Below are 23,327 nucleotides of genomic sequence, written 5' to 3'. Positions count from 1 at the left end.
AAGGACTTCACTGTATAAAATTAACTAAGGTGTCAACTGAAGAAAGAAATGTTTATGTAGCTGACGAGGCTGACAATGTGGACCTAGAACGCCTCCTGCCTAAGTCCCGAGCAGCTCATCTGAACGCACTCAGGCGCCTCTAGAGCCACTTTGAGGGGCCCCGAGACCCCTGGCCTCCAGGTAGAAACACACTCAACCAAGTTTAAGCCAAATATTTAATTATGGGTTAAAATCAATCACAGTGGAGTTTAAACATTAGAGACAGTCATAAGTATTTTTGCAATTTCATTCATATCACTCTTGCCATGGGGGGGAAGGTTCTTGGGTACACATTCTTGGCAAAAAAATAAAAAGCAAATTCTTAATAGAGGATAAACCACAACCTGGCTTTTCAAAAAAGAAAGCATTCCCTCCCTAGCACATAATATATAGAGTGTATACCTGTTTTATTGGACAGGTCTCATACAAGTGAGGTGTATAACATCCAAGGTTGCGTGAATCATAATCCTATCTCACCACACATGAGCAAGCATGCGCAGACTCATACAATACCCTACCACCTCTCCCTTACCCCTGTTCCCACCGCTCAAGGCCGCCTCCCTATTCACCACCACCAAATAAGCACACGCATGTGCACGCGGGCATGTACACACACACACACACACACACACACACACTTACTTCACACCCGCAGACTTTGCCTGTAGGGCACTGCTCCAGAAATCATCCACGTTTTCTGGTTCAGAAAAGGCCTGGAGGCAGGCACTAAATGGTATCTTGGCACGAACCAATTCAGGAAGGGGTCTTCTGTTTGCTTCCGCTTCCCTTCTCGTTAACTCGTAGGCGATCAGTTCATCTGAGAAAAAGAGCAAGCAAATTAAGGTCTTTGCGATCGCTCTTATCTTCTCAAAACGGAAAACACCCCCTTTGGACAGCCTTCGCTGAAGGCTACTGGCCTGGGGCAGGGTTGCTTACGTGCAGCCCTTCCCGATGGGAAAAGCATGCAGAGCGCTTGTTTTTGGGGTGTCTTTATAGTAGCGCTGACAGGCTGCATCGAGCCATTCCTATTTGTTTGCCTGTTCCCCTTTGAGACTAACGGGAGGAAACTGTGAACTCTGACCTAGATGAGAGGTTTAGATCACGTGTGCGATGTAAGTGATGCTTGATCCTGGTCTGGCATTTGTCCAGAGGTCAAGGCTGGTTTAACCGAATGCCACCCTCCCATCACAAAGTCTTCACACAGAGAATTTCACACTGAAGGGAACCCAAGGGCTCACCTCTTCCCAGGCCCTTCTCAGTGATTAGAGGCCATAGAGGGTGTGGGCCACGGAGCAAAAGGAGCCATAAGGACCACAGTTGCCCACAGCACACAGCCTGTGGTATTGGCATTGCCAAAACAACTCCCGGGTCAGGTTACTCAGCACCTCAGACAGTAGAGTAACCAACCCAGAAGGCCTTTCTACACTTCCCCTGCTGAGTGGTTAAACGCCAAGGAAAAAAGAAGTGAGCACACTGTGACCTTCCCAAGGTCAGCCGATCAGCTCTTGGAAAACACCTGCAAGTCAAAATGTTATACAGATTTTGAACGGGCCTTTCTGGGAATTCCTTTTGTGTTAAAAAACAAATAAATCACTCCCAATCCTGTTTTTAGGCATACATACACTGAGTGGCCAGATTATTACGATCACTGAACGCAGGCCCGGTGCATGAATTCTTGCATGGGTGGGGTCCGGCCAGCCTGGCCAGGGGGAGGGGATATGGGCGGTTGGCCGGCCTGCCTGATGGTTGAACTCCTGGTAGAGGGGACAATTTTCATATTAGCCTTTTATTATATAGGATATACACTGAGTGACCAGATTATTATGCGTTCAGATATCAGAATAATCTGGCCACTCAGTGTATGTACTTAGGTGTTCTCTTAAACACATCTGACTATGATTTTTTTTTTCCAGAGAGGAAGTAAGAGGGAACGAGAGATAGAAACATCAACGATGAGAGAGAATCATTGATCAGGCGCCTCCTGCCGATGGGTGATCAAGCCCACAACCTGGGCATGTACCCTGACCGGGAATCCAACTGTGACCTCCTGGTTCATAGGTTGATGCTCAACCACTGAGCCACTGCACCCGGGCCTGACTATGATTTTAAAATTCACCTTCCAGTCCAACATCAGTTTACAATGTGCTCATATCTAGGATGTTGGCGTTTGGTGTTCTCAATGTCCAGAGGCTAAATGATCAGTCTCCTTTGTGAACAAAATAATTACCACTCACAAATTATGAACAGCGAGTCAGACAGGATCAGAGAACCGAGCAGAACATGTGAGTCAGTATCCCCGAGGTCGGCAGGAGAAAGCAATGAAGCCTAGTTCTAAAAAGGAAACAAACCGCACGCCCTCACCCTCATTTCTATCCCTGATAAAGGGTAAAACTGTAAAAACGGGTGACAAGCTGCAGGAGCTTATAGAAAATGGAAATCATTTTACCTTGAAACCATCAGAATCATCACTTTCCAATTAGCACAATAAAGTGACCACACACACACACACACACACACACACACACACACACACAGAGTACGCATGAAGCTGTTGGACTTCACAGAAATGACCCATTCATAGGAGAGAAGCAACCTAGCACATATTTTGCCTTTTTCTGCTTCGAATAAGTGAATTCTAAGTAATATCATGTGTCGTTCTGCTTGGGGAGAACCAGATTAGACAGCCTGAAGGAACCTGCCCCTCAGACCCCAGCCTGGCGGCAATATCTCCGCCTTCTTCCTGCCTCCGAAGCCTGGGGGCCCCTCCAAAGGGCCTGGCGCCTGTAGCACTGCATCGTCTATAAAGAGGGACCAGAAAACGCGGATGCCGAAGCTGGATTATATCAAGAGACTACATCAAGAGGCTGCTGCTTGAATGTCTCACATCAAAAAATGCAGTTCTAGAGTGTGGAATCTCAGAGGGAAGGGAGGGGGGGAGGTAATCAACCAAAGACCTTGTATGCATATGTGCATAACCCACGGACACAGACAATAGGGTGGTGAAGGCCTGGGATGGAGGCGGGATGGAGGGGGTCAATGGGGGGAAGAGGGCATGTGTAATACTTTCAACAATAAAGATTTTTTTAAAAAATGCAGTTCTGATCATTTCCCTCAGACTTCATAGCACAGCTTATGAGTGATGAAACCGTTAAAGACTTTTCCACATGTATACTTACGAATACCTTCCCCAGAATGAAGCTGTCTCCAAGCCAAACAGTTGGTCAAATTTATAGGCACTGAAATAAGTTCCATCCATAGCCCTCCACAAAAGTCTGTGATGCATTTGATTCTCTGAAAGGCAATTAGGTGGCGACCGAGGAAAAGATGGAAAGAGACATGCAAACCAGGCCAGCGGGGCCGGGTCTCCGCCCAGCTGAACAGGCTTCTCGAACCGGAAGGAGCCCACGGCTAATGCCCCCCTCGGGAGCCATTACCTTTGTTGGTTGCTGCCTCCATGGCCACGGGTAACTGCATCAGGTAATCCACCCTCTCCGTGTAGCGGACTTTTCGGGTCTGACAGCACTGAATGCGTTCTTCCACCAAAAACCGGAAAACATCACTGGGATTTTCTGAGCCAATGCGGTTCCTCTGAAGGTCAGATGACAGCAGGTTCGTGAATTTGTGAATATTGAGCCATAAATAAAAATTAGCGTAAAATCAAATATAGCTCTGATGTAAACATCAAACGATGTTACGAAACAATCCCTCTGGGACGTGCCATTTCACCAGAGTGCTTTAAAAGCAAAACACCGGTGTTTATCGGAAGTCCCCAAATGGGGGACTGGCTTAATAAAGTATGACTCCTCCTGTGAATTAATATTAGGCAGCACTTCAAAGTCATGGGAGAGGGACTGTCCTGGGTGGAGTTAGAAGAAAGGGGATGAGGGAGCCAAACTAAAGAGAAAGGGGCAAAACTAAAGGACCGCCCTGGGAAAAGCAAGGCCGTGTATTCATTATAACATGCATTCGTGTGAATTACACACAAGTAAAAAAGAAATCATGCTAAATGCAAATATGAATGAGATGGCAAAGCGTTCACAGCAGGTTAAGTGGAAAACGTTGCTTAGAAACAGCTCGTTTCTAAATGCACCTGGAAAAAGCCTGGTGGGTCAGACACCCAAATGCTAACACTGGCTGTCGGTAGGGGCTGCTATTACGGGTGATTTTTTATTTTGATATTCCCCTTTGTGCCTTTCTGTATTTTCCATAAAGAACACATTTGTCATCGGGGGGGGGGAGGGGGAGTTGTTTTTAACGGGGGGGGGGGGGACCTTTAATTATGAATTCTTAGTGGCGTTTGAAAATCGCAGCATTTAACGTGACTCAGCTCTGCTGTGAGCAGAGTTTGGCCATCTCTGAGTGGTGGCAGGAGGGCAGCAAATACCACACGGGACTCTCAAGAAGCTTCGTCACCAAGAAAGGAAAGAGAATGGTGAGTGAAATAACTGACCAACACCCCTACAACACGTACAAGTTAAACGGAGAACAGCAGACCCACCAGCGCCTAGGAAACGGGACATGAGGAGCGATCCCATCCCGTGGCTGGTGGAGCCTGGGCAGTGAGAGGGTTAGGTGAGGGAGCAGGGCACCCTTCTTACAGCCCTGCTGAGCAGTTCTGAAGGCGGCTTACTCACCTCTACCAGATTCACCAGGTGCAGGAAGAATTCCTGGGCATCCTGCTGTCTGTTGGAGGAGAATTCCGGATGACTCTTGCTTACAAAGGCCTTAAACATGCGTGGAGAGATCCCGTTCTGCTGAGGCTACAATACATAAATAAATCCAGCTCCCAATACTTGTATACACAGTAGCAGCACTAAGTGGCAGGCAGAGTGGGGATCAGCATAAACCCTCCTTTGCAGGTGAGAAAACGGAAACCCACAGAAGCTCCATGAGCACGCCCCGCCCCGTGCCAGGGGATGTTGGGTACATACCAGGCCCTGCACTCCAGACCTGATATGAGAACAGGATGGGACCCTTCCTGCTGAGTGCAAACTGAAGACATGATGAATATCCCACTCTCTACTAGTGAAAGAGGAGGCACCGGGCCCATCCTCACAGGACTGGCTACCTGGCGGCCCACTGCAGAGCAGGCTAGGGTTCGCTCCCCACGAGGGAATATGAGAGAACCCCTGGTAGAGACTGGGGTGCCTGCAAGGAAAGGAAATGGCACTGCGCCCCCGTGACCCCTGCAGGGCTGCCCGGGCTGTTTCTGGAGAGGAGCGCAGGGAGTTGCCAGGAGGGTGCCCCTCACCTAGGGGAGCAGAAGGACCTGGCTGCAGCCGCCAGGATGGCAGAGAGGAGAGGGAGGGGCTGGGACAACGTGGATGCGTGAACTTCCCCCGGGGCTGAGAGGACAGCACAGAGGCAGCCAGGCTCCTCGGGAAAGGACACTGCACAAGATGACAGGAGGCCGGCTGGCCAAGGAGGCGGTGGGGGGCAGGAGGCGGTGGGGGGTTACAGGGTCAGCTGGACAGGGCATCAGGGAAGGTCCTCATGGAGGTCCCTGAGGGGGCAGGGGAGGCATCTCTAAAGGATGACTAATGTGCCTCACACAAAGGCCGGCCATGACAGGAGTCACAAGCAGCCAGAGGGAGCCAAGCACACCAGCTCAGCGAGAGGCCCTGCCTCTCCGCTCATCTCCCCAGCCCTTGATCCTGGCTCTGAGGGGCCAGAGGAGGAGGCAGGAAGCACAGAGGGGGAGCAAGGACAAAAATGCCAGAGGGTCACATGTGCTCATATGTGGGATATAACAAACAACATAAACTGATGAACAAAAATAGATCCGGAGACTATGAAACACTGATCAGACCGTCCAAGCTCAGAGAGAAGGTGGCGGGAGCAGAGGGTGGGGGGGGAGGGGGGGGGGGGGGAAGGAGGCGGGGAGTAGTAAGAGATCAACAAAGAACTTGTATGCATGCATATTTGCATATCCAATGGACACGGACACTGGGGTGATGGGGGCTTGTCCTGGGGGGGGGGGGGGGAGACATATATAATACTTTAAAACAATTTTTTTAAAAATGCCAGAGGGCCCTGGCTGGTTTGGCTCAGTAGAGCATCGGCCTGTGGAAACTGAAGGGTCCCAGGTTTGATTCAAGGGCATGTACCTTGGTTGCAGGCCCATCCCCAGTAGGGGGTGTGCAGGAGGCAGCTGATCGATGCTTCTCTCTCATCGATGTTTCTAATATCCCTCTCCCTTCCTCTCTGTAAAAAATCAATAAAAATTTTTTAAAAAATGCCAGAGGGTGCCAATGCTGACCCTGCTGCACGCTATTTCTGAGACTCCTGAGTGTGGCGGGGAGGGGGAGAAGCTTTAAACTGATTTTGATGCAAACTGGACTGGGTAATGCTGGTGATGTGCAGGAAATCCAGGCAATCTGCCTGAGCTGCTCTGAAGAGGCAAAGTGGGGAGAGACCACTTCGCCTTGAGGACAGAGGTGGGCTCATGAAAATGCCATTTCCTGAGTCCCCTCCAAGTTCAGCCCACCTAATAATGGGGCTACATATCACCTCACTCAGTACAATAACCCTACGAAGGAGGTACAACTGTTATCCCATTTTATAGCTAGGGAAACTGAGACTGGCCGAGACGTGCCAGGTAAGCCTTTCCATGAAAGTGGTCTTACAACCAGATTATCACCCAGCTAACAAAGGGCAGAACCAGGAAGAACTCCCAGTTCTGATGCAGGTCCAGGCTCTCTGTAGCAAACATGGAGTGGTAGCTGTAGCACATAGTAGGTCTCGGGGACACAAATCTCACCTTGCCCATCAAACTAAAGAAGTAATGCATGAGCTTTCTGCAAACGTGTGGCTGTGGTCTATCCACTTCTCAAAACTACCACGTGCTCAGCCTCCAGGACACATTCCCCTCCTCTGAAGTCCAGAGAACTTGCCACGTGGGCCATCACGGGGCACAGGGCACAAAGCCCCCCATTTCCTTTCACTTTCAGCCTGCTCTGGCCCATCTGACTGCAATCTGACAGGCAGAGGCCATGTCCACACTTCTTTGAGATCTCCTGGACCCCCAGTCAACGCCTGGGGTCTGGAGACCATGACGGGTGTACACAGTCACACAGTCAGATGCAACAGGTGATGGAAAAATTCCCATAGCCATCGGCCAAGGAGTGGGCTCTCCATATGAAATATCTCCAATGTGCATGTTCTAAGCAATCCTATCTAATAAAGAGGGGATATGCTAATTGACCCTCACACCAACGCAAAGATGGTGGTGCCCACAGCCAATAAGGAGAGAATATGCTAATTGACTATCACATCCTCAAAGATGGCGGTGCCCACAGCCAATAGGGAGAGAATATGCTAATATACTGCCCTGCCCTCAAAGATGGCGGTGCCCACAGCCAATAAGGAGGGAATATGCTAATTGACTGCCATGCCCTCAAAGATGGTGGTGCTCAGTCCCCTCAGTCCTGCCGGCCTTGCCACGTGCCTGCCTCCAGAGTCCCCCAGTCCCCTCAGCCCCCTAGCCACCCAGGGCCAGCCCGAGGCGCAGGCAAGCCTCGGACGGCGGCTGCCCAGCAGCTCAGGGCTGCCCACGACTCAGGTAACCAGGGCCGGCAGAGGCTTGTGCTGCCGGCAGTGGCAGCAGCAGAGGTGTGATGTGGCATCGTCTTCCCCTGATCGCCGGGTCGCCTCCCACCCGTGAGGGCTCCTAGACTGTGAGAGGGGGCAAGCCAGGCTGAGGGACCCCTCTAGTGTTTCTAATAAAACTCAAGTGGGTTTCCTGTCTTGCAAAACTGTATCTGATCTAGTCGTCCAGTATTTACTGAGCACCTACTTCCTGCAGAGCACTATTGGGGATTCTGCGCTCCAAGAGCTGACAGACGACACACAGATCTATAACGAATGGGAAAGGACACTGCAGGGACCTGAAACAGCAGCAATCAGAATTCTGAAGACCTGGAACCTGTACTTAAATGACCAGCTTACACACATGGCTTCGGATGTGCCTCCAGTGATATGTGAAGACCAATTTATACCTGATAATTAGTTTTACTACCTGTATATGCACCTCCTAAAAACTATATGGCAGATGTAACTTTCCTCACTCACTATGCTGATGTAGATCTCCATAGTATCAGCCAACACAAGCATGCAGAAATAATCCTTATCTTTATGCATAATGGCTAACATTCATTCATTCAATAGAAATTTACTGAGTGCTATAAAATGTCAGACACTGTTTTAGGTACTTGGAGGAATACTTACCAGGTCCAGGCACAGTGCTGAGCACTGTGTATGTGTATCTTGCTTCATTCACCCAACTTCATAAGGTGATTAATATCAGTATTATTTTTTCCACTTGACAGGTGAGGAAACTGAGGCCAAGAGGTGTTAAGTAACTGGCCCAGGGTCACCGCTAGAAAAGTCAGTCTCTCCGTGTCTCTCTGTCTCTCTCTCTCTCTCAGGTGTCCTAATCCCACTTCATGCATACAAGTGACTAGTTCTCATCTCTGATGACCCAGAGTCCATCTTACCGGTGGAAACAACAGCACAATATGTATCTGACTCTGGGTAATCCCTCTTCAAGCCCATGCACCGCTGGGGCCAGCATCCCAGGCCATCCAGCAATTACCTCCCCACCCCCAGCGGTGTGGAGGCTCCACTGTGAACGGAGCTTTCGCATTGTGCGTCCCTGTTTGGGTGCTCACAGGAGCGTGCACTCACTGCCTGCTCCTGATGGTGTGCTTCATGCCTCATGCGGCTGCCAGTCCCCCCAAAAGCAGCTGCTTTAGAAAGTTCAACAAGTCAGTGAATTCTGAAAGGCTGCCTCCTGCTCGGTACCACCAGAGGGTCATACAGCTGGGAGGAGACGTTTCAACAGAGACCCTTGTGAGAAGTCTGGGAAACCCCAGACACTCAGAATGAGCTGAGGTCCAGCCTCATTCATTAACCCTTCCCATGCCTCTTCTCTTTCTGTGCCCATTTCATTTCTTTTCCTTCGACTGACCTTTCTTAATCCTCTGTTCAATGGACAAGTGGATAGCTTGGGAACTGCGGATCACTGAGGAGCTATTTGAAAAAGCGTCCTAGCCAGAGAAATGGTACCTCTCCCTCTCCACGTCACCCTGCAGACCAGCTCCTGGCTCCCGCGGCTGGGTTTGAGCATTTTAGCTCAAACTCAGATACTCCACACTGAATGCCTTGATGACAAGCCAGCCCTGTCCCCCTGCACCACACCCCACACCTGTGATATCTCTGATTTCAGAAGGGAAATCTCACAGGTCCCCAGCGTCCATATTACTGTGTTCACTTCATATCTTGTATATTAGAAAGTCAGTAAAAAAGTTGAGCCCGAATCTGATTAAACGTCCAGCTTATAAGAAACACAAGCTAAATAACAGCTCAAGGAAGCAATCCTTAGAGGAATCCTAGCAAGTGATCCAGCTCCTTCAACAAATCAATAGCATGCAGAAAGAGAAGGGGGACTTAAAAGAGATGTCTTTAATACTGCAGGAAAAAACCTAGATGTGCTTCTAACACGTTAAAATTTTAACCTGTATGTATTTTTTTTAAAAAAAAGAAAGTATTCTAGTTATAGATGCATACTGAATATTTACAGGTGAAAAGGATGATGCTTGGATTTTGTGTTAAAATTATTCGGGAAAGGAAAGTGAAAGGGGGAGGAAAGAGTTAAATTTAGGGGAGTTGATGAAACCAGACTGGCAGAATGGTGATTGCTGAAGTTACCTAACGGTACACGGAGATTTATTATCTTCACTCTCTACTTCTGTGTATTTTTGCAAATTCAAATAAACTTTTTTTCAAGGTCAGGCTCTGGATAAGGAGGTTTCTTTCTTACGAGACACTAAAAGCCAAAATAAGAACCAAATACCTAAGTAAAATAACGTTTCCTGGTTGGCAGTGGGTTGATGACATCACCCGAGTGTCCCGCTGTGGACCTGTCCCTGCACCAGATGAGAGGGAGAGACCACTGACCAGGAGTCAGACCTGCGCACACCCTCACTGTGAGCCGGCCTCGGACACCTAAAGGAAAGGTTCGTCCTGACAACTAACTGTGTAAGAGGGAGCCCCAGGTACCCTCCAAAACAGCAACCACCTAAGGAACCTGCTGTACTTGTAGGATACTGTACTTACTTTCTCCATCAGCAATTGGGAAACAGAGGAGCTAAGATTACAGTGAGGACTATGGTGTTCAGAATGTTGCCCCAATGCTTACGCAGGACTTTCTGGTGAACACTGCACACGAAGGCAGCTGGACGCTGTCCACTCATATTCTCGAGCCTAACGCTTTACTCAATAAGCAGGCAGCGCAGCTGAGGCTTTGTATCACATTAAAGCCACGCCTGTTCAGAGATATACGTTGTAAGACCACAGGAATGAAACAAAAATAGGCCCATCTCAGCCTGCCCCCAATACACAAGCGCATGCCATCTGTGGATTCAAACTTTTACACTTAAACCCGGGACCAGTAGTTCCCAACCCAGATCCAATTCCCAAATCTCCTAAGCTAAAGGAACAGAGGGCATCCCCCCTAGCTATTTTTCATATTTCAGATGGTGAGTTGAAAATGTTACATTTGCCCAACCCAGGAAAACGGAGGTTAGTAAAAACAAAGCTCTTAGTTTGTGGCTAAAATTACATCACCTCCAAGTAGAACACTGGTTTATCTCATGTTTATCAAAAACTGAGACCAGCAACTATGTTTCAAGGATTATTTAGATGGGACGTCAAATGAACTGCCCCTTAAGAAACGCAGAATTGTTCGGAATGCAGAATTGTCTGAAACATGTTATCTTCAGAAGGAGAAACAAATTAGAGTATTCAGCATTAAAATGTGTGAAAGCACTGTCTTAGAATGCACACACAAAAAAACCGTCTTGAAGAAGAAAAGGTATCCTTGGATAGGAGGTGTTATCTATCACAGACACAAGTTAATTTTTAAAATTAACTCCAAAATGTAAGTAAAAAATGGCAGTACCCAAAACAAACACTGCAAACCTTTGTACAGATGAAAAAGTGTATTAAGCATGCACATATAAAAACTAGATTTCACCTTGTCCTGCAGCAGACCAGTTTAATACCAGAAAGTATATATTCTAGAAATGACCCAAGATGTAAGACAGAGGTGGGAAATCCAAGTGACCTGGCTACCTGGTGATTCTGCAAACATTAAGCATCCCCTTCATCATCCACCCACCACCATCTACACATGGAGGCATGAGTGGCTGATACAAGTACCGGAACAGCTGTTGGGCACGCAGGCTAATGCAGTGGTCACACGCACAGACTCAGGGGCCGGACTCCCCTCCAGCACACATTCCTCTCGCAATCTGTCCTCTTCCCCCACTTCAGCACAACTTCTTTCCTCTCTTGGGGCATTTCAGACTCATCTACAAGTCACAAACACAGGGGCCTGGGACAAGACCAAAGGGCTCCTGATGCCTGAGAGAAGAAAGACTCTCACAATTTGATTTCTCTGAAAACAATTGCAGTGAAAATCCTGATGCCCCAGAAAGTAAATCCCTCCGCGGCCTGTTTAAGCTTGGAAGTAACACCTTCAGGACCCCAAAGAAAATCATCCGGTCGATTCAACCTCAGTTGGAATGTTAAAGGGGCCCTATTGATCATGGCACCTCCGAGCAGGAAAAGGCTTTTGCAAACCATTTATACACCCACACACCCAGCCCATCAGCCCGGAGATGGTCACAGAAGGCCTGGAGCCAGCTGGGGACTGTGGGAAAGGAGGGCGGCTACTCCGCTCCAGCCAGCTGCCTTCAGAACTGGAATTGCCAGGGGTCCTGAGTGTGCAAGAAAAGCTGGAAGTTCAGATATGTATGTGTGGGCCAAGCAAAACACACCTGCAGGACATAAATGGCACTAAGGCTGCCAGGTTCCACCCCTTGAGCTGGACATCCTCAGACCCCTGGAGATCACAGACCCTCTGCACAATAGTCACCAAGTCCAATGGCAGGGACTGGGCAAGGGCCCCAACCAGTCATTGTTCATCGACTGAGTCAATAACGTGCCTTACTCACATAAGAACTACTTTTTTTCCTAATGTAAAAAGACTCTGTGATATTAACAAAAACAGATGTTAGCTCTGGCTGGTGTGGCTCAGTGGATAGAGGATTGGCCTGCACACCGAAGGGTTTCCGATTCAATTCCTGGTCAAGGGCATGTACCTGGGTTGCAGGTTCAATCCCCGGGCTCAGTCCAGGTGTGTGCAAGAGGAAACCAATCAGATGTGTCTCTCTCACATCTATGTTTCTCTCTCTCCCCCATCCCTCCATCCCTTCCACTCTCTCTAAAAATCAATGAAGCCCAGCTGGTGGGGCTCATGGTTGAGCGTAGACCTATGAACCATAAGTTCGATTCTAGTCAGGGCATATGCCCAGGTTGTAGGCTCAATCTCCAGTAGGGGGCGTGCAGGAGGTATCCAATCAATGATTCTCTTTCATGATTGATGTTCCTATCTCCCCTCCTCTCTGAAATCAATAAAAATATATTTAAAAATAAAAAAATAAAACAAAAAAAAATCAATGAAAAAAATATCCTCGAATGAGGATTAACAAAAAACAAAACAAAAAACAAATTTTATTTAATTCTGCACTTGATGGCTGAGCCTGGAAGCTCCCGTGACTTGCCATGGTCCTTCGGCCCCTCACAGGCCAGCAGAGGAAGCCAGGCTCCCAAGTCCCAATCAAGTCTCCTCCTCCACCAGGGAAGGTGGACCCTGGCCCAAGAGTGGCCCAGGAGACTGCCTGGGTGAAACCCAGGATAAATGTGATCAAAACAAAATTCTGAACCAAGTTTTTCACCATCACCTCTTCAAAGTTTCACAAGGGCTTAGAGGTGGAAGCATGGATACCTGCTACCCCGGCCCTACACCCAAACCATCTCCTCAGCTGCATTCCAGATGCGGGTCTTCCCGTCTCAGGTGGATAAGGAACTCATTATCTTGCAAGGCCGGATGGCAGTGCAAGTGGAGAACTTGTCTTCCTGCCCCACACACTCTGAGCTCCTGGCCTAGCCATTCCGAATGTCTATACCCCTCTCAACCCTCCTCATGACCTACTTCCTTCTCCCCACCCCTAAACACTGCCTCTGTATGTTCCCTGCATAATCTCCCTTCCATTGGCTCCATTTCCCCAATAACTGGGTTCATTAAAAAAAAAAAGGGGGGGGGTTGCTTCACTTTCAATTCTTACTTCAGTTGGCAGGCATTCGTTAAGGATGACGGATGTAAGATGAGAGCACAGAGGTCAAACACTTGAGAAGCAGAATTGGAAGGACCTGCCCACTAAGTCAAAACAGGGCACTCTGAGGGCAGAGCAGGTGCTGGGAAGTGGGGCATGCATTCCATCCAGGACATCTGCAGCCGCGGAGCCAAGGCCGCAGATAGAGCCGCATACACTGTGCACTGCGGGGCTCCAAGGGCAGCACTCTACCAGACCAGGGTGCGAGTGGCGCCCTCTGGCGTGTGTAACAGAGAACCCAGGGAGGCATCAGTGGCTCATCCTGCAGGTACGTGGAAATCTTTCAATTACTCTGTCAATTAAGAGTGGCCAATTGGGGGGGAAAGAAACATATGTAAAACTTTAGACAATAAAAAAATTATTAAAAAATAAAATAAAAAATTAAAATAAAATGAAAAAGAGTGACTACATAGTTGTCCTGGCTGGTTTGGCTCAGTGGATAGAGTGTCGGCCTACAGATTCAAGGGCACATGCCCAGGTTGTGGGCTCAATCCCCAGTTGGGGGCATGCAGGAGACAACCAATCAATGATTCTTTCTGATCATTGATGTTTCTATCTCTCTTTCCCTCTCCCTTCCTCTCTGAAATCAATAAAAAAAAATTTTTTTTTTAAAGAGTGACTACCTGGCCAGCTGAGTTTCTCAGACTTGGGTGTGCTTACAAACCCCCTGGCAGCTTACTGAAAATGAGGACTGTCCAGTCCTCCTCCCTTCAGAAATTCAGAAACCTCAGCTCTAGGGGGGCCTAGGAATGTGCGTGTTGTTGTTTTCAACAACCAGCCTCTCAACAAACCCTAGCAAACAAAGTTGAGGCTTAGGAGAAGAAAGACACCATAAGGGCCAGGATTGTGATACCAAAAGGAAATATTTCTATTTTATAAAGTTTATTCCTTCCATTTCAGCTGTATTTTATGAAGAATATTGTTTCTGGCCCTGGCCCGCTTGACTCAGGGTTAGAGTGTCAGCCCAGAGACCAAAGGGTTGGGGGTTCAATTACCAGTCAAGGGCATGTACCTTGGTTGCAGGTTCGATCCCCGGCCCTGGTTGGGGGGCACATGCAGGAGGCAACCAATTGATGTGTCTCTCTCACATCGAAGTCTCTCTCTCTCTCTCTCTCTCTCTCTCTCTCCCCTCTCCCCACTCCCTCCCTTTTACTTTCTCTAAAAGTCAATGCAAAAATCCTTGGGTGAGGATAAAAAAAAGAATATTGTTTCTGTAGACCATTAATGATGGTACTCACATGAAATCCATGAAGCAACTGCCCTAGAAACTCCACCCTGCCTGGTCCTGTTTAAGAGCATGCAGACAGTTGCCCTAGACCAGTGGTCAGCAAACTGCGGCTCGCGAGCCACATGCGGCTCTTTGGCCCCTTGAGTTTTTAGCAAAGGCCAGCTTAGGAGTACCCTAATTAAGTTAATAACAATGTACCTACCTATATAGTTTAAGTTTAAAAAATTTGGCTCTCAAAAGAAACTTCAATCGTTGTACTGTTGATATTGGCTCTGTTGACTAATGAGATTGCCGACCACTGCCCTAGACTCTGAAATGAAATAGCTGTTCTGACAGGGTGTTAAGTTTATCCACCATTTGTCAAGTCATAGGAAGTCCACATCCTATCTGGTAAAAGCACCTCCTCCCTACATACCAGCATGGCAGCCACTCAGACACATACCTTATGCTCCTCCTTCATCACCTGTTCAATGAGTTCGGATTTCACTGGAGGCTTGGAATACTGGCCTGAGAGAAGGCCATGTCCTAACTTAGTCCTGGACGGGAGGGAGAAACAAAAACAAAAGGTCATTGTTGTTTCCCTTCAGAGATGTTACAATTATCTGCGAATGTCAGTAAGTACAGCTACTTTCAGGCCCACTGCTTTATCTCCATTCCTCACAAATAACTTATTCATTTGATTCTACTTGATACTGATTCCATTTTCAAATTTTCCTCAGTACTTAATAGATCATTTTTAATAATTTCTTTCTTCTTGTAAAAGTAACATGTGCTCATTTTAGAATACTTTTAAAAATATATAAAATAGCCCAGCCGGCGTGGCTCAGTGGTTGAGCATTGACTTATGAACCAGGAGATCATGGTTCGATTCCGGGTCAGGGCACATGCCTGGGTTGTGGGCTCGATCCCCAGTAGGCGGCATGCAGGAGGCAGCCAATCAATGATTCTCATCATTGATGTTTCTATCTCTCTCTCCCTCTCCTTTCCTCTCTGAAATCAATAAAAAATATATATTTTAAAAATACATAAAATAAAGGGAACTGCCTTTAATTCTGCAAACAGAACCACTATGAACACTTTATTGGAGACTTTTCTTAAAAACTATAATGAGGCACTTACATCTGCGTGTTGAAATCTTGTGTTGGATCTAGAGGAGAATAGTCAAATATTCTGGGAAGATTTCCTACATACCTAGGAAATGAGAAGCGACAGTCAAAACACGGAACTGAGCCATGAACTGAACCAAAATAAGCCATCATCCTGCTGAAGACCTCACCATTCAGTCAAAATTAAATCATCCACCTGGAGAAAAGTGTTTCCTGAGCGCCTACTTCTGCAGCCATATGCATGGACCTCCCTAAACTGTGTGTGCTCCTATCAGTGGATCTCAACCCTGGGTGTGAGTTAGAATCCCAAAGAGTTTCTTTAAAAATGCAAGGTTCTGCCCTGCTAGCGTGGCTCAGTGGTTGAGCATCGACCTATGAACCAGGAGGTCATGGTTCAATTCCGGGTCAGGGCACGTGCCATGGTTGGCAGGCTCCATCCCCAGTGTGGGGCATGCAGATAATCAATCAATGATTCTCTCTCATCGTTAATGTTTCTATCTCTCTCTTCTTCTCTGAAATCAATAAAAATATATTTTTTTAAAAATACAAGGTTCTGAGTTCACTGTCTGAGACTGAGGTCTGGGATTTGGAATCTTTTACAAGTCAAGAACCACCAGTTTATGCCATCACAGCTGCTGTTTCAAATACAAATAAGGTTAGGAATTGCTCCAATCATACCAAAATGACTAATGATGATAATGTCGGTGACAACTATCATTTCCTGAGGGTTTCCTATGTTAACCTGGGTGAGTCTTCATTACAACCATATGAGGAAGTGATTAGTATGAGTACCCCATTTGAGAGATGAGAAACTGGGGTGAAAATTCATTAGGTCCCCCAGGGAGGGAATGATGAAGCCCAGCATGGACCCAGGCTGCCTGGCTCAAGCTGTGCCCTGAACCATCCTTCCAACTGTGCCTGCCGGTCCACGGATCCTGTAGCATCCCTCCTTCTGACCAGCTTAACCTGACAGCAGTGCTACCTTAGCCCCGTCTCTCACCCTGCCTGTGGCGCCCTGTCTGAGCGCGGCCTAAGGAAGGAAACGGCCACAGACAGCTCCTCTGCCCCTCGCTGTGGCAGGACGAGGGCAGCCTGGTTCGCACAGGTAGGAAGCGCCCTCAATCAGTGCCTCCCAAACGGTCTTCACTGAAGAGCCAGCTTTTTTGTTTTTTCAACTCATGCAGGTGATACATTTAAAAAAGACAATGAAAACAAATTATTAGAAAAATGAACTGCCACTTATAAAACATGGCCAGGTCGCAGGGCTACAAAAATCGCTCAATGCTTGTTCACTGCCCATTTCCATTCTTGTCTCGTCGCAGAGCTGTATCCAGCAGTGTGAGGACCAGTGCCAGTCTGTGAATCACACTTTGAGTGGCAAAGAAATGAAAAGCTGAAATCCTCTAAGACATGCCACTGACCAGCATTGACCAAACAGATCACTGAGTCTCTCCCAGAGCGTCTATAGGAAGGGATCTGGCAGGTTTGCTATGAAAATGCATGATAAACTTTTTCTTGACATAGAGGGTGACAGTCTAATGGTGCAAACCATTATCAGTATGACAAATTCCTGGCGGGGGGGGGGGGTAGTTTACAAAGCTCACTTTGTCTCATCTGATCTCCAAAATGCTTGGCCAGGGTTCCCACCCAGCTCAGTGCAAGAAGTCACACCATGGCCCAGCCGCGTGGCTCAGGGTTGAGCGTCAACCTATGAACCAGGAGGTCACAGTTCGATTCCCGGTCAGGGCACATGCCCAGGTTGTGGACTCAATCCCCAGTGTGGGGTGTGCAGGAGGCAGCCAATCAGTGATTCTCTCTCATCATTGATGTTTCTATCTCTTTCTCTCCCTCTCCCTTCCTCTCTGAAATCAAGAAGAATATATGAAAAAAAGAAAAAGAAGTCACACCATGGATGACGTGGCGAGATGGCCTGCAGTTCATGAAGAGAGGCTTTCCGGCACACCAGGACTGGGCTGGCCCTGGCGGGGGCAGGGGCAGCAATGGGCCAGGCGGCGGGGACACTCACGCTCTCTGGAACTCCGGGATGCTGAAGATGGCCTGCATGACGGAGCTGAGGTAGCAGCTGTTGCCCAGGTTCTTGAGCCCCGTGTACCCGGGGCCATACATGGGCTTCAGCTTCGTCCCCGTCTCCTGGATCACTTCCCACTCGCTGACCCTCGGCTTGATGTCATTGTCCCGGAGCCCGTTCTCTGTCTGGGGCAAAGTCATTGAAGAAAAACAGCTTTAGCTGTGATCATCGTTGGATGCCCCATGAATTACGTCTAACAGCAATGGTGTTTCCGCCTCTTTTCCCCCCAACTAAGCAGATGAATAAAAACCTGATTAAAAGAGACTGAGATGATTAGCACTTGTGTTTGTTTTTGTAATTTGTGGACAAAAACTACATACAGGTGCTAAAAATAAAGCCTCTTTTGCAACCCAGAACTCATTGTTCAGTATGAGTTTTAATACATATAAGAAGGAACATGATAAAAAGAGAGAGAGAGAGAGAGACTGAGATGGTGATGGCTGTACAACAATGGAAATATACGTAATGCCAAAGAATGGTTAAAATGGTAAATTTTATGTGAAGTCTATCTTTCCACAATAAAAAAAAACACATTTAAAAGTCAGAGAGACTGAGAAGAAAGGAGATAGGAGGAGGAAGAAAGACAAATAGGAATTGGGAAAAAAAGAAGCAAGTAGAATAATTTCAGGAGAGGACAAAACACAACCCAGCAAACAGTTAAGAGAGGAAAGTGATGGAAAACTCGGGGCTTGGGAGTGCTTCGACCCAGGAGGAAGGCTTACAGAAGAGCAGAGAAAACAAATTAACACGTGACATGAGTGAGAAGGAGGAGATGGGAGAACATGAGGAGAGGGAGCCGGCCTGGGCTGCGCAGAAAGGGCTAAGACAGAGCACACACATTTCACTACCTCCTCCCAGGGACTAACATCACAGCCCTGACAGCAGCCTGGAAACACGATGTTAAATTAAGTAAAGCTCTTCCATCAGCAATAATACGTTGGCTTATTCTTTCCCTCCCCCAGATGCTCCGCTTCCCTTCCTGAAGTTAATTAAAGTGATGTTGGTCACAGATAATTTTAAAGGTCATCTCCCGTACCTTCTCCCTTTAGTGAACAGAGTGATTCATGCAACTCTCCATCCATGGAGATTTTGCATGTAAACTCCAACTAAACAAAGTGGTACTTGACAAGTTGCCATTTTTATTATAACATTAAAAAGTCCAAGCTGGTAACCAAAAGAAAATGCCAATGAATTACATTCAAAGAATAAATGCAAACACTGAAACCTGTAAAATGAAGATTCATGTTAGAGAAATTATATATTAAATAAAACAGACAGTTCCCTCCTTACAAGATGGGAACAGAGACAAAAGCAGACGTTCTCACCCCATGCATATGAAGCATATCGATTCCAAAATGCGCTAAGTGCTTGGCCAAGTGAGGATCCGTAACAGGTTCCTCTTCTTGAAACGAATAAACATCTAGAGAAGAGAAAACAAGCTGTAATCAAGTCATTCAATATTCAGCATATATTTCCTGAGCTCCTACTATGCGCCTGGCTTGGGATATATTAATGAACAAAACAGAAACCTTTTGTAAGTTACACTCAACTGGAGAACGACAGATGTTGAGCAACAAACATAATAAATAGGTATTCTTTGTAAATGTACCCATATATCAATTCCCGTGACATTTCAGGAATATAAAAAGGTTTCTTGAAAGAGCAGTGTCTAAAGTTAAAATACTTTTAAATTCGACAAACATAAATGCCTACCATTTGACTTTTCTAACCAAAACCACAGAGGCAGTACTCTAAGTTCAGGAGGAAAGAGGGTGAGAGAGGAGAAGGGGGACACTGTGCCCACAGGAGGGAGAATCGATGGGGGAACACAGGTCCTCAGTGGCAGCTGAAAGGCTGATTTGGGGTGTGAGGTCCAGGACAAAACACAATTCTGCCTTGGAACCTCTATAGTCTCAGGCCTATCAGCTCACCAACTTCCACCTGCCACTTGCCCCCCTTCCCTTCTGTCCCACATCGGGGTCCACACCTCACAGTGCACCCTGGGCGCACACAGAAGATGACAATGCGTGACATCATTTGCCTCAAACCCCACAGGGGGCCCAGAACCCAGGTACTCTGACGCCTGGCCCCATCCTTTCCCTCTGCACCAGCCTATTTCCTGAAATCTCCCAGGAGACCTGCAGACTTGGTGAAGCGCCATCCTAGGCCCTCAATAGAAATGGAGAGACAAAAGCCAGTTTCTTCACTCCTGAATTTGAAGAATAAAACTTATTACAAGGGAAATATACATAAAGATATCGCTCTGTAAGAAACTAAAAGAGACTGTCCAAGGAGTTTCCTGCTCTTTGGAATGTCACCAGCAGAAGAAAAAGTAATACACAGAAACTATGGTGACCCTTTGGCCCAAACCCAGGTACATGGAGATGCACCGTCATCAAATACATGGAGATTCTATTATTAACTAGAGGCCTGGTGCATGAATTCATGCACTGCCCGGGGGGGGGGGGGGGGGGTCTGGCCGGCCCATTTTGGTCAGGGCCAATCGGGCCAGGCCGGCCAGGGGGAGGGGCTGCGGGCGGTTGGCAGGCTGGCCCTGCCGCCTGGTCAAACTCCCGGTCAAAGGGACAATTTGTATATTAGCCTTTTATTATATAGAATTGATTAAACATTGTATAGCTTTTTCTTCTATTCCTCTTTCCCTAGAGGCCCATTTAAATTTGTGGGTAATAGTCTTCATTTATATCCTTTTAAAAAATATAATTCAGTGCTTGAAAGCAAAAACAAAAGACAAAACCCCAACCCAATTAAGAAAACACTTCCAAAAAGTTTACTAAAAACATCAACCAAATATTTGAACTAATAACTTGAAACAAATGCAACAATATTTTTCATCTATGACAAATGACAGAAAAATGTCACTCAAATACTGGCTGGAAGGTGAAAAGGACATTCCCTGAGCACTTTAACTTGGGTTATTATTAACTAGTGGGGTTGTTTTGAAGACTTAAGACTTTAAGCCTCTCATTATCAGAGATCTATTAGAAAATAATAAAATTGCTAGGTCTGCACCATTGACATTAGCCCAGAGTTTTGGATTAGGCAAAAATCACAGAGCTATTAGGATAATGACTAACCCACTAGACTCATGCCACATAGAGAAAGTAATGTTTCCTATCTCCAGTCATTTATTGCTCCAAAGATACGACATGATTCGGTTAGACACTATAGTTATTTCTTACTCCAATGACAAAAGCAGTTTGGTGAGGAACATACAAGTAATCTAAAAATGAACTGTGATCCTTACACTTGGTCATCATGAAGAATTTATAAATAACATGGAGTCACAGAAAAAAAAAATATCTGGAGTGGACTCAGAGGCTGACAGTCCTGACTTCTACATTTTTCATTGGGAAATTCACTTCATCTCTCACTTCGGTTTAGCAAAGTCCATCTTAGCTCAGAAACTATTGTAGCAAATAAGCATTGCCTGGCCCTCCCCTGCCCTAACTTGACTTAAAAACTTGGAGCCAAGAAGCACAGTTAGGAAGTCCCCAGAGGATCCTCCCAGGAATACCCAAGCAATGTTTCACAAGTATGACCGTATACCACACACGGTGCTCAGGTGCTGCTGTCCAAGGTGACCACCATTCAACACAGTTCCAGGGTCTTGTGAAAAATGCTACGGTGGAGCAGTACAAGCAGGGGCACAAGCCAGATGAAAACTAAAATGAAGTCATCAATCCTTGATTCCAAACCCTCCGGCTGACAGGGACTCAAGGGAGCTTACGTCCAGGTCAAGAGTTAAGTTGATCAAAGAAGACCACCTTGAGAATCTATTGAGCGGGTGAAGCGGCCAGCGGGATAGGCATTTCCACAGCTGCCTTGGGCATCTCTGGAAGACTCTTTCCCAACCACCCAAGGCACTGAGGCATGTTCTTGAGTAAACTAGTTTCCATGATGGAAGACAAATACACCCTCTCCTTCCCCCACCCCTTCTCACTCCCTCCCCACCAAGAACCTCTTCCTTGCTTTGCCAAACCAATGTCGCAAAGGAAACCTTCTTGTTTGTTTGTTTGGTGATCTGTTTGTTTCCTGGTTTGTTTGTTGTGGTACCCATGGGGACCCAGAGTGGAATTTGATATGGGCCCATTTTTATTACCCATGCCACCACAATGGCCTAGCCTGGGGGATCAGGGCTTCTTGGAAGAGCTCATTCTAAGTTGAGACCTCAAGATGAGTGGGAGTTTGTCACTGAATAGGTATATCCTTATAGGGGAGAAGGAAATCAGCATGATCAGATCACACTACCATTAAATAGTTGAGCCCACAACCTGCTAGGATTCCATGTTTACTAAACAATATTCTAAATATAATTCAGCTTCCCACAGGGAAGGAATGTACTGGTCAAGCAAGCAATTATAGCTCTTGTTATAAACTAAAAAATAAAGTCCGAATTTGAGATTTTGTCTCTTGTGCATTGAGTCAGCCTCAATTAGCTTAGCAAGTGTGGAATATGGGACCCTCGGCAGTGGTACCTTCACCAGGAGGTGGCCACCATGCCCCCAAGGGCACCGTGCCCTCTGGGGCCTCAGCGTACACAGGTTCATCATACGATATTTAGGGAAACTTTGCACATGTTTCCATTAACTTATTTGGCTTTTAAATAAACAGTCAGCAATCTATTAAACACAGATTTAAGAGAAACTAAAACAGAACTGATGCATCACATACACTTGTATGAAATGATAATTAGACTGAAAATAGTCATTTGTGCTAAAACCAACTCTGCACAAGATAAGCAGGAATCAAATCCTGATCTTTTTTCAGAAAGTGAACATTATTTCAGCTAAATGAATTTGAGAACCCACATCACGGAGTGTATGATTCACACTGCTATTGTCAGTGTTTTGTTCATCTATGATTGAAATGTGAATAATTTATTCAAATATTGTCAGTTATATAATAAAGGAAACCTTAAACATTCTTCCTCTAAAAAAAATTAACTAGCCCAGCCTGTGTGGCTCAGTGGTTGAGCATCAACCTATGAACCAGGAGGTCACGGTTCGATTCCTGATCAGGACACATGCCCAGGTTGCAGGCTCCATCCCCAGTAGGAGGCGTGTAGAAGGCAGCCTATCAGTGATTCTCTATCATTGTTGATGTTTCTATCTCTCCCTTTCCCTTCCTCTTTGAAGTCAATAAAAATATTTTTTTTAATTTTAACTATGTCAGATAATGGCTTAATATTCTTTTTTTCTTTTTTTAGTTTTTATTGATTGATTGGAGAGAAACATCAATTTTTGTTGTTCCACTTATTTATGCATTCATTTGTTGATTCTGGTATGTGCCCTAACTGAAGATCACACCCACTACCTTGGTATATTTGAAAAATGCTCTAACCAACTGAGCTACCCAGCTATGGCTCAGCCCTGGGAAAAAAAAAAAAGGAGGGGGTCAATATTCTTAATAGCTAAAGTTTTTTTAAAATGATAAGAAAACACCTACACATAAATCTATTAGAAAATCAGCCTAAGAAATTCACAAAAATTACTATGAATGGCCAAGAGTACTATAAAAAAAAAAAAAATTTTTCAGGGAAAAAATGGCGACGGAATAGAGTCGGGTTTGGAGTCTGTTCCTGGGGCGGAGAGTCGGAGCAGCAGAGG

At 46.5% G+C, this 23,327-nt stretch overlaps 1 protein-coding gene and 1 non-coding gene across 3 annotated transcripts in view; one reads left to right on the top strand and one right to left on the bottom strand.

Moving 5' to 3' along the window:
- USP13 (ubiquitin specific peptidase 13) overlaps positions 1-23,327 on the bottom strand; it is a 118,381-nt gene that overhangs the window by 36,697 nt on the left and 58,357 nt on the right. For both annotated transcript variants that reach the window (XM_054713755.1, XM_054713756.1), the window contains 7 exons: positions 19,026-19,120; positions 17,638-17,825; positions 15,625-15,696; positions 14,948-15,041; positions 4,674-4,799; positions 3,474-3,627; positions 682-856 (listed from right to left, as the gene is read on the bottom strand). In XM_054713755.1, the coding sequence (XP_054569730.1) occupies positions 682-856; positions 3,474-3,627; positions 4,674-4,799; positions 14,948-15,041; positions 15,625-15,696; positions 17,638-17,825; positions 19,026-19,120 (904 nt within the window). The remainder of the gene's footprint in view (positions 1-681; positions 857-3,473; positions 3,628-4,673; positions 4,800-14,947; positions 15,042-15,624; positions 15,697-17,637; positions 17,826-19,025; positions 19,121-23,327) is intronic.
- LOC114231848 (small nucleolar RNA SNORA40) lies at positions 17,976-18,100 on the top strand. Its single transcript, XR_003617836.1, has one exon. It is a non-coding gene; the product is annotated as a small nucleolar RNA SNORA40 (small nucleolar RNA).

The sequence above is a fragment of the Eptesicus fuscus genome, chromosome 3, assembly GCF_027574615.1.
Source record: "Eptesicus fuscus isolate TK198812 chromosome 3, DD_ASM_mEF_20220401, whole genome shotgun sequence".
Lineage (NCBI taxonomy): Eukaryota > Metazoa > Chordata > Mammalia > Chiroptera > Vespertilionidae > Eptesicus > Eptesicus fuscus.
Note: the sequence above shows the minus strand (reverse complement) of the source record. Positions and strands in the feature narration are given on the sequence as shown.